At 42.0% G+C, this 11,948-nt stretch overlaps 1 protein-coding gene across 1 annotated transcript; it reads left to right on the top strand.

Moving 5' to 3' along the window:
* Positions 1 to 2,649: 2,649 nt before the first annotated feature.
* On the top strand, positions 2,650 to 7,507 carry adprhl1 (ADP-ribosylhydrolase like 1). Its single transcript, XM_080458259.1, has 7 exons — positions 2,650 to 3,265; positions 4,534 to 4,698; positions 4,775 to 4,900; positions 5,002 to 5,142; positions 5,670 to 5,797; positions 5,883 to 6,015; positions 6,117 to 7,507. The coding sequence occupies exons 1-7, from the start codon at positions 3,052 to 3,054 to the stop codon at positions 6,284 to 6,286; spliced, it is 1,077 nt and encodes a 358-aa protein (XP_080314385.1). The 5' UTR covers positions 2,650 to 3,051; the 3' UTR covers positions 6,287 to 7,507.
* Positions 7,508 to 11,948: the final 4,441 nt, after the last annotated feature.

The following is an 11,948-nucleotide window of genomic DNA, read 5'->3' as shown; positions in this document are numbered from 1 at the left end:
TTTGTTTTTTTTTCAATGGTCCGGGTGACGGTGTCTTGTCGCCATTGCAAGCTGCACTGATTTACACTTTTTCTGTTTTAGGATTTTTTAAATTGTTTTATCAGTCAGCACTGTATACAACAGAGCCAATCAGTATACACGACGGTGGTTTTCACATACATTGTAGACCTTTTCAAATTACCATCTACATCACAGCCAAGAGTGTTTTATCTGTGTGTGTGTGGGGGGGGGGTTACACTTTTTTTTGTCTGATTGTTTTTTGTTTTTTTTTGTGCGAGTGCCTACAGAGCAATGATGGTTCTACTGCATAGTCAAACATGTGGTGCCATCTAGGGGTAGCTGTGGATCATAGCATTTCTCAGTGTACTCGGCCCTCTTGAGCCCAGTGTGGCGGGGCTTTTCACCAGGTTTAGTCTTTAAATATGATCATAAACACTGAACAACCCTGCGTCTGCTGAATGCAGTGTGGCAGGCGGACTGAAGAGCTCAGGTACCAGACATCCTCCCCGGGTGTCGGTGAACAGCGTGCAGCTTCTTGTGCACCTAGACATTGATCTTGTTTCACTAGTTGTTGTTGTCCTGTCAACGGCTACCAACAACCGCTTCTCATTAGGTGGACGGTCTGAAGTTGATGTAAACTTGTTGTTCACAACACTGCGGTGGTGTGTGCATGAATGTAAATTTAAATGAGATTGGGGATTTAGATTTGATCCCAGATGGAGAGGAAAAAAGAAGGACAGGTATGTTCTCCAGGTATTTCTAGCTCAGTTGCAACTTCTTCAACTTGACGTGAGAAAACAAATATATATTAAAAAAGAAATATATATATATACATCTTCAGGAGAGGTAGTGAGGTGTGGGAAAGCTATTCTCAGTTCACTGTAGTCCAACGTACTCTGTGGTTCAGGAGCCAGAAAACATCCTTCAGTATTCAAATATGTTACATTTGGTACGTTTTTAGTTGTCAAATGTGTGAACAGCTGTTTCATTCTTATCAAAAGTGTTATTTTTGCCAGCAGGGTAACCAATATTCACAAGATGTTTTGTCACATACCGTACATTGTTTTCTTGGAGAAAAAAAATTGTCAATAAAGCATGTTGTTTTTAACAGTCGTCTGCTTCTTTCCCCACGCCCACGGCCAACAACCAATGTTTGAGTTGAAAGCTACATTCAAATTTTGGGTAGTACAAGAAGTACAAGAATTCCTATTTTGAGCAATGGGAATGATTCATTTGTAGAAATGTAGTCATACATCAGGCAAATTTATGACTGCTGGATTATTTGAATAGTGGCGATGAATAAGTTGCTATGTCCAGTGGCCAATAGCTCAGAGCCAACAGATATTTATCGGAGGATTTCAGAGGTATACAAACTACACATGGAACCTGTTGAGCTGCCTTGAGTGTTTTTGGGAGTACGTAAAATGTCCTCTTGGTAACAGTCGTCCCTTATCAGGTTGCATTCCTGCTGCATATCCTCATCATCACTGGCTCTCCTGCTAATGCTTTGTCTACTGTTACCCTGTATATGTTTAGAGTGGAAGATAACGGGTGATGTATGAGGGGGGGGACAGATTTTTATACTTATGAGTACGAAAGAAAAATATTTTTCTTCACTTGTGTCCAAGTGAAAAAGTAGAGTTGTTAGGTTGTAATCAGATTGTAACAATATAAAGTAACTCCACCAGAAATGTTCTGTCCTTCATACAAACAATCCAACAACCTAAAATATGTGTCCGTTTGTGCGAGATTGTCTGTCTCTTTGTGTTTGTATTTATAGTCAGCTGGCAATGGCTCCAACCCCCATCAACCCTGAATCTTTCAAAGAGGTTTGATGGACCCATTTATCCAATATATCAGACATACCTTTGGCGTGTGATCCACTTTATTCGTCAATTCAAATTGGATTTGAGGAGATTCAACAATACTGCTGTAGGAAGTGGTAACAGTGAGACATGTGGCTCCAATACCCCTCGATGTGGAATTGAAATAAGACTTTTCATCAAGGCTGTTTGAAGTGTTTTGTCCTTATAGTGTAATTTTAGACAATGTGTCTTTATATCACAAACACTTTTACATATTTATGGCATTCAAACTAAACTCCATATCAAGAATTGTGTCTTCTGGCAACAGTTATCAAGATATCAGTTATCAGCTATCAAGATCTTTGATAAATTATGCCAGTTTAGTGGAAAAAGTGAAGACTCAAGCCATTTCTTCATCACTTCCTTTTTTGTTTTTTACCTTAGTACCCTTATTTCAAATTTTTGGCATAAAAAATTAAGGAAATTGACTGGGTTTCCAATTATAAAAGCTTTAAGATGGCAAAACATTTGACGGCTGTCTGCTTTTTCAGGAGCGCTGCAACTGGAGAGGGATTGAGCTGATTATCAAAGAAGTTTAAAACGGTGACATGAGGATTAGATTTTTTTTTTAGTCTATTAAAAGACAAGGCTTATGGAAGTTGGGGGTTCATCAGTTGGGATGATGCCCTATTTTTCCCCACCTCCCCCGGGATAGTTGGGATGTCAACAAGGTCCAGAACCAGCTGATGATTTTACAGTCCAGCCCAGCAGCACACTAACGTTTCTTCCAACATGTCCAGCCCCCATTACCATTCCACACCCGGCCGTCCAGCTTTTAGGCACTGGCACCATGGGGATTGCCTTTTTAGGAGACACCTGATCAGCTGAACCCTCCACCGCCGCCACCCAACACAAAGAAGCTGTTGCTGATAACGTGATGCTTTTGTCTGCCTGTGTGGGTATGTACATGCCCACCCTCGGTAATAAGAGTAAAGAAGAGGGAAACAAAAAGAGAGCTCTGAAGACGGGAAGGTTGTAGAGGCATTGTGTAGCACTCAGAGAGGAAAGGACGGAGCTGTTTGGCGTTCTTCGGGATGAGAGACCGTTTTTCTGTCTGTGATGGTCTGTGGTTGTGAGTCTCTTGATGTGAAGAAGATCTGAAGAGGAGTCTACGTTTTATTCACGAGCAGTCTACTCTAAAGCCCCGAGCAATCCTTTGGACGAGACAAACTGGTGATCCAACATTATGGAGAAATTCAAGGCAGGCATGGTCCTGGGAGCCGTTGGGGATGCCTTGGGCTATAAAAAGGGTAAATGGGAAAACTGCATTTCAGGCAAGAAAATCCAAGAGGAGCTGGCTTCTTTGGGAGGACTGGGGACCTTGAAGCTGGACCCTGATAATTGGCCCCTGAGTGATGCAGTGCGGATGCACATGACCACAGCAGAAGCGCTGATAACAGGTAGGTTCACATCGTGGCCGGGTGCAAAGAGGATAGTTGACTCTCTTCGAGGCAGATGTAAAATTTGAAATCATCTCAGGAATAAACTGGAAATGGCTTTTTTAATTCTTTTAATTTTCTATTCTAAAATGCCTCCAGCTTTTATTTGACTTGCTTGGGGTAATAACTTTTCGACCTTACAAAGACGCAACATTGGACCTGTTCAGCCAGGCTCTTAATCTTCCTACATTTATAGCAAGACCAGAATAGCCTCTTCTATACCGTCAATGGAAGCTGCTAATCACTTCCTGGCAAACCAAACCTAAAGGAGAAACCTGCTGACATACCAAAATCTATCTCACCACTGGGGCATTCAACAAAGACTTGGTGGGAAAGTTATAATAAATTATCTCACTCAAATGCCTTGTTTAAGCCCCGGCAGCATGGAGAGGAGTTGCCAGGGACAGAAGAATCGGAAATAGATTACTTTGGAAAGGCTGATCCTCAACTCTCTGTTAGGGAACAATAGCACGTCAAAGCCCCGTGTGATCAGCCAGTATTATGGTTGGCTTCAAATGGGGCTCATAGCCATTGGTGATGGTCTTGAGAAAAAAAGGTGCTGACATCTTTAGAGATTAGAGGCACCGTATTTAGCTCCAACAGTGGATGGCATGCAATGCATGTCGTTTATGTTCGTGTTTTTCAATTTTCCTGCGAGCACATAGAATCTCCTATGAGGCAGCATTAATAACACTATCAGGGACTTCAGCAGCCACTGGTGTTCTTTGGTCAAATAGATTTCTTTTACTTCATTTAATCATTTGAACATTAAGCCATTCCTAACTGGGAGAGAAAAACAGTTTAATTAAACCAGAAAGGCAAGAATCACAGTGGTCTCAACTCCTACTTTTCACACATTTATTAAAAGATTTGACACTCGTGAACAGTAAGCCTCTAGTGTATCCCCTTGTCATCCACCGTGAAATATCATTTCAACCTAGAGGTCAGTGAAAGTCCCAGATCCCGTCAGGATAAAGCATCTTTATGAACACAGACTCTCTCTTTCGGTCACACATACAGTGCACACACAAACAAACCAGCCCTGCCTGTGGGTCCCAGTTGACCTCACGGTGTGTGGAAGGGACTCCACTTGCTCTACAGGCATGCTGCTCCTAATCTGTGGTGTTGCAGACCGTGGCTAAACTTAGCTCATCACAACACCACTCCACTCGCCCTGCATGCCAGTCATGAATGACTCTCAACCACTGTGCATGTTTGTATGTGTGCAGATTATTGGTGTCTTGATGATCTGTACCGGGAGCTGGTGCGTCTCTACGTTGACGCCATGGTGTCTCTCCAGGGTAGAGTCCCTGATCCCAGCACAGTTGAGGGTTGTGTGCACCTCAAACCCCGCAACTACCTTCTCGCCTGGCATACACCCTTCAATGAGAAAGGTAATTTAATGGATGGTGAATTTATACGTCAAAACATGACAAAATTGAAAGCATCTCTGATTATGTGTGCATACAGGGTCTGGGTTTGGGGCAGCTGCAAAAGCCATGTGTGTCGGTATGAGATACTGGCAACCGGAGAGGCAAGAAAACCTGGTGGAGGTCAGCATTGAGCTTGGCAGAATGACCCACAACCACCCAACAGGTGATATTGTCTCAGAGAAATAATATGAATGTATCTGGTAAGTGTGAGCTGCCAGGACTCAGAGCTGGTGAATTAACTTGTGTTGTCACTCTTGGCGTCAGGGTTCCTGGGCTCGCTGACAACTGCGCTGTTTGCATCCTTCGCAATCCAGGGGAAGCCTGTCGTGACCTGGGGTCGCGAGCTCATGAAGGTCATCCCTCGAGCTGAGGAATACTGCAAGAAGACGATAAGACACATGGCAGGTCAGGCTGAGCGTCTTATCTGGAACAACTTCATCATAGCTTGTTTGATTTACATCTGAAAAAAAAAATGGAGTATGTTGGTTCTAGTTTCCTAAAAGTCCTTTTATGGTATAATGATGTCAAGCAATAGCAAAGTCCTATGACAAAAGGACAGTAACATTTACTGTAATCTTTTATGTGCTTCCAGTATTTCCCTATAAGGCTCTTTATCTGAGTGTTTTATGTCTTAATAATCAATTAGTTATTCTGATCTATTTCATATGAGTGATGGTTCGGTTTAGATATATTTTGTTTGTAGTTTATCCAGTCTGAGAAAGGGGTTTGTGTAAAAGAAAAAAAAAAAGTGCCTTTCATTAATAGTTCATTATGTTGAATCAAATTAAAACCCAAGCTACTATTTGCTATCCTGAGTTGTACAATAGAGTTGCACAGTACAAACATCAATAGGAAATTTGAGTTTGGTAACAATCGGGAGTGCTGAAGTGTGTAAATGTGTGCGACTGGGTTCATTTTTTTTATTTTTGCAGAGTACCAGGAACACTGGTTCTATTTTGAGGCAAAGTGGCAGTTTTACCTTGAAGAGCGTGAGGTAGAAAACGAGGGACAGAACAAGCCTGTCTTCCCCGAGCGCTACGATCCAGAGGAAACAGACAAAGTGAGTCCCTTTCGGCGGTGTTGTTGAGATTTTAATGCCAATAGAAGAGACCACCCAATAGTCCCTACCGTCTTTGTTTAAGCAGACGTACAAGCGTTGGAGCTCAGAGGGCCGGGCGGGACGGAGAGGCCATGATTGTCCCATGATAGCCTACGATGCCCTTCTGGCTGCGGGGAGCGACTGGACTGAACTGTGTAAACGAGCCATGTTCCATGGAGGTGAGAGCTACGGCACTTTGGAATTGGATGGTTTTTGAAATTGATGTTTAAAATGACCACATCAGATGCACATTGGATCTATTGAAAACCTGTTTCTTCAGGGGAGAGTGAAGCCACGGGCCTGATTGCAGGGTGTCTCTACGGCCTCATGCATGGTCTGAGCCAGGTTCCCTCAGGCCTGTACAAGGATTTGGACAAAAGAGCACGCCTGGAGGAGCTGGGCGAGGCACTGTTCAAGGCAGCCTCTTCAGAGAAATGCATAGACAAGTAAAACTGCTCTTCACTGGCCTGACCCCTACTGACTGTCAGCGGAACTGCACACGACTCTGCTTTACTCTGTCCTCACGCCGTCTCACCGTCCACTGCTCACAGACCTTCATGAAATATAAAGTCGCTTCGTCTGGCAGTGTAAAGTTTGGTACCAAGAATAATCTAATGAGAAGATAGTCATGTACTGAGATGACATTAATGTCAACTTATTTTACAGCGATGTAATGTTTTGGTCATTGACATGGAACTCGACATATCTGAAAGACCGCTTTAATGGAAGCAAGAAGAAAGTTTGGCCATCTGTACATTTAGATTAAGAAAACCACAAACATGCACACAATAGTTAACAGAAAGAAGGTAAAACATAAAACTGAACTTCTTTTTCTGGCTTCTTTGCCATTTGAGCCAATGAATGCATTTAAATGTCAACTAGTATCTTGGCTTTTTTTTTTTTTTTTTAGAATAAGATAGATAGATAGATAGATAGATAGATAGATAGATAGATAGATACACCTTGTTGGTGTTGTTGCATTGGAAAAGATCATATGGACTGATTGAGACTGAGATAGAAAGATGTGAGACAAGCACAACGGCTCAGAAACTTGAATGCTACTATAAACACCGTCGACAAATCTACTATTAATTCATAATTGCATGTCTGATGTAATTATATTAAGTAAAATTTTTCTGAAAATAAACATCAACAATTGAATAGATTCTATGTGTTCTGTAAGGAGTTGTTGCACTGTGATGCTCTCACTGCAATATAGTAAACATTAAAATGAGATGACAATTAAAATGAATTCAGACACAATGTGCATAAAAAGCCTGTCTCTTTTTAGCTTAAATATAATATTTATTTAAACAGACAGCTTCTTCTTGCTTCACCAGGTTTCGTCTCTATAATCCCCTGAACTAATCACCTGTAACACATTCACACTGCTTCACTTCAAATTTCAATATTTGATAGTCTCAAAGGATTACATGAGAAATACCCACTTTACGCACAAATGGCTAATATACAAGTACATGTTGTTTTTGGAATAACAGGCTAATGTGTAAAAAAATACCACTCCTATAAAACCCCTTCTTTTTCATTAATACCATTTTCAACCAGCCTTTCTGAAACGTTCAAGTTTCCCAATACCAACTTCTCTTCTCTTTAGTGATGCTTTATATTGGCTGCATGAGATTTAAGTTTTGTTTCTAATGGTACATTTAGAAAAGAAAAAGAAAAAAAAAAAACATGGCTGCCAGGATTAAGATTTGCATCTCCTCTATTCTCCATAGACCAGATTCTTGGAAAAGCAATATGAGCCCAGCTGCCAGCACTTTGAGGAAGCTGGTTAGAGACCCCAAATGCCGCCCGGTGCTCCGAGGGATTCTTGAGACGCTCCTCCATTACATAACACATGAACTGCAGAAGTGGGCTGCCAAAAGTAGAAACCTGGAGAAGCAAGTGTCCGGTGTTGCGGCACAAAAAAACACAGGCTGTCCTGATCGGAAAAGCGAGACGATAGTGAAACAGATTCAGCTTCAGATATGCCGTAAGATGATTAAGCTTCCTGAATTAGAAATAATGAAACAGAAAAAGACTGTTGAGGCCAGTTCCACTGTTTCTGAAAAACGCCGGTTGGATTCACAGAAAAGCAGACTTCCACACAAGTGTGACAGCGAGCAAAGGACGGGAGACTTGATAGCCCGCCGCATCACCACGTTCCAGCTCCTCCAGTCCAAATTCACGAGGTCCACACCCAAACCTCCCGTCACTCACCAGAGGGAGGTCGGGTCTCTGTCCTCCAGCAGAGGCCTGCCAGGTAATGTGAGCCACGACGAAGACGGTGAGCATGACAAGCACAAGAGGGACAGAGGTAAAAAACAACCGGGGCTAAAGAGAGAAAGCACCGTGAAGAACATAGTGGCCAAGTTTGCCATGGCGGAGCAGAAAGAACGAGGACTGGAAACGCTGAAGAAAGAACCGGTGAAACCGAGGCTCATTGGAAAGGGGATTCTTCTATCTTCCATAATGAAAAGGTTTGAGAACATGGCCACTGTTTGTAAGGGGAGTGGCTTAAAACATTCACATGAAAAGCCCTCTGGAGAAGTCAAAGTGGCAGCGAGCATCAAAGAGAGGGGAGCCTGTTTTAAAAGAGAGCAACAAGAGGGAGGCCGAAGCATCCGCAAACAAAGCAAACAAAAGCAGATGAAAAATAAATCTGTCGGAGTCAAGTTGAAAAGAGAACAGACGGAAAACGGGCAAGACCAGAGAGCTCATCGGGTGGTGCAAAGTTTAACAAGCACGACCTCACATATGGACGTGAAGAAGCACATGACAACTGAAGGAACAGAGGACCAACCTTCTGAACAAAAGACGCACTGTTCGGCAAAACATATAAGTCAATGTGGCGATATCCATGTTAAAGTTCAGGGCTCACGGGAATGTGGCGACATGCAGACGACAGTTGAGAGTCAGAGTCAATGCATCACCAACAGGTTAAAATTTGCACGTCCAGAGCATCTCTTTTTAACTTCTGCGACAGAGTGGTGTCTTCCACAGCCTCTACGGGGGTCTCAACAGGTAGAAGATGTACTGAGCTGGCATGTGGCAACCATCAAGACCTGTTCACCTGAGTGGGTTCTGTCTTCGCCTGGAAAATATCTGCAGGTAAATAAACCTGAGGATACAGAAGAGCTGGACAAATCATCCGGGAAAACTCAAGACAGTCCCTCAAAATGCTCCCACAGTGAACCCCCCTCTTCAACAACTGAGGAAAAAGATATGTATGAACTAAAGGGGATTTCTGAAGACACACGTCATGATCCAGTGGAAAACAGAGACGCAGATCAGTCTAGATCTACAACCATTCAAAGAAGGCTCCCCGGTTATGTGATTCCACGTATTTACAGATTTGCCCACCAACAAGATCCAGTTGAATCTTCTTCTCAATTAGCGACACAACCAGAAGATCGTCTGGATTCAGCTCCACCAGCACAATTGAATTGCTCCATGGCTGCTCTGGACAAAGTGTCGGAGGCAGTGGAAACAATTCAAGACACTGACCCAGGTCCTCCCGAAGACTTCAGCCTACATGTGAATTCAAGAAAGAAACCGGTGGAGGGTAACCAACAAGAGGAGGACAAGGGAGCCGGAGAGAGGAAAGAAGAGTTTAAACTAGTGAGCAGAACTGGTCAGCAGCAAAGTTTTGAATGTTCTGCTGACACAGCATTCGAAGACAAAGATACGTGTGCTGCCACACGACCGGAGAGCCAGCCTGAAGGAGACGGCGCAAAACACAAACCAAAGTACACAACCATCAACTATGGCGATCCTTCAGTCAAACGACCATATAAGCCTAAAATCATACGATTCACTGATACTTTCACTTTCTAGGTTGTTCGTACTTGTGATACACACTTATTTAAGTGTGAATTGAAGGTATTCTCAATGTGCCATCATATATCAGCATACTGTATATACATCGTGACAATGAAGCAGTAGCTTTTTTTTTTTTAAATAGGAATGATAGAAAATGAACAAGTGAGCCTCCACAAGTTGAGAGTAAAATTATTGTTCAGGGTAAAATCATATATCAACACTTATCTTCATTATATAGTATATGAATATATGAAGATAAGCACTATATTATACTGTATACTATAGCACAAAGCTGCTGAGAGAAGGATTATTTTAGGTTTTCACAAAGGGCTGGTCCGTTTATATTACATATACATATACAACGCTAACTGATAGTCTGCTTTGTTGCGTTGTGATAGTAAAACTTCAACAGGCTTGCAGATGTCATTACTGCTTTGTATAAAGTTCTGCTCATTTACATGTATATGTGCAATAATTGATTACTGTCGTTCTACTTTCAAGACTCACTGTGCTATCCCCCAAATATTTCATATGCAAAACTCTGTAAATGCAAGTTTTCACCTCTGAGAATGTGAGGCAACACAGTGCTATAGTTTATTGAATATTTGTAAAACATTTTTCAAATAAACTCCTCACAACTCTAGAAGCAAACTCCTACTGATGCTTATTCATTCTCTAACTGAAGAGAGTAAAAGGTTGATTTAAACAGATAAAATCATGTGTTTTCAGTGTAGACAAAGGGTCACAAAGGGGCGCCACACATTTCAGCAGCTGAAAGCTTCATCAAGTCATAAATCCAACGACTCTGCCCACTGGCAGGATTACTCTGCTGCAGAAACATGAGGCCACATTTGGACTCCGGTATTTTCCCAAGAGGATAAGAGATCGGAGGCCCTACATGATCCATCATCTGTCCATCCTAAGGCTAATCCTGACGCTGGTAATGAGGAGTATGGTGATATTACAGTGTCTCTGATGTAAGGTAGGAATGTTAGAGGGGAATTCAACATGTTTTTTCACTAATTTGGGGCTTTTCTAGAGGATTAACTTTTTTTTTTTATGTAAACACAAAGGCCCAAAGCATAAGATGCATGTGTTGGTGGTTATGTCATTACCAGCCTGGTTTAAAGGATTCAGACTGTTGTCCTGTTGCTGTAAAATTCTTTTTTTTTTTTTTTTTTGCCATAAAAAAAGAAATCATAAACACAAGCTTAAAGTCCTTTTATTACAGTATTTTATGGAAGTTACACAAGTTTTACAAAAGTATCCTTATGTTTTACTTGCAGCACTGGGTCATAATGTGCTCCAGTTTATCATCGGCACATAATCCAATTCACATCTGGTGACTTCAAGTTTGTGTCGTCAACTGACCTTTGCAATGACTTTCCACCCACCCACCCACCTCTGGTCTCCCTTACCTTTTTACCGGTGTCTACCCGGGTTTACCTGTCCTTACCTGTCTACCCGTGTTTACCTGTGTTTACCTGTCCTTACCTGTCAACCCGTGTTTACCTGTGTTTACCTGTCCTTACCTGTCTACCAGTGTTTACCTGTGCTACGTGGCTGTGCTGCTCCCATCAGTGCTGCCTTTACGTGTTGTCGGACACACCAGCTATCGTGAAGAACAAATCTACAGAATAGAATAAACGTGTATTGTGAAGCAATAAAAACACGTTTAAAAACTTGGGGGGAAATGGTGTCATCAATACAAGCATTTCTGTTGTGGTTCGGAATGCCTTGTTTGTATTTACCATAATTGGTTAAATAGTGTCTGAGCTAATGGAAATACTGTATAACAATCGTGTTAACCTCAACAGAAAAAAAAAAGTGGATTATAACAACATCAACGGGATTGTATTTAATGTGTTTTGCGTTTATAGGCACACACACACACACACACACACACACACACACACACACACACACGCTATCGGTAAACTGTATTCATAGAGGGTTTTTTTGTTTGTTTGTTTGTTTGTTTAAATGGTGCAGGAATCAGAACATTGCGAGCTGGAATGCTGCAACTGTATGTGTCCATTTAGATTTTAAACTTGTATATTCTGTGTTTGTGTGTGTGTGTGTGTGTGTGTGTGTGTGTGTGTGTGCGTTTGCGTGTGCGTGTAACTCATGTAGGTTCTACAACTATATTTTAAAAGTATGTGTGGAATAAAATCCAGCTCTACAGACCTCGGCTCGTGTGTTTTTTACGCCCAAAGCCTCCTGAATGCGCCACAAATCACGGTCCCGTGAGAGAACCTTGAAGCTGGATGTTACGGGGATCACGTGA

This window comes from Lipophrys pholis (assembly GCF_963383615.2).
Source record: "Lipophrys pholis genome assembly, chromosome: 2".
In the NCBI taxonomy this organism is placed as follows: Eukaryota; Metazoa; Chordata; class Actinopteri; order Blenniiformes; family Blenniidae; genus Lipophrys; species Lipophrys pholis.
This window is presented reverse-complemented; position numbering and strand designations above follow the sequence as displayed.

Excerpts from the sequence above, each read along its gene's own strand:
- adprhl1 (XM_080458259.1), top strand. The coding sequence starts at position 3,052 with ATGGAGAAATTCAAGGCAGGCATGGTCCTGGGAGCCGTTGGGGATGCC. Across the intron at positions 5,143-5,669 it reads GACGATAAGACACATGGCAG|AGTACCAGGAACACTGGTTC; the intron begins GTCAGGCTGAGC and ends TTATTTTTGCAG. Across the intron at positions 6,016-6,116 it reads ACGAGCCATGTTCCATGGAG|GGGAGAGTGAAGCCACGGGC; the intron begins GTGAGAGCTACG and ends CTGTTTCTTCAG.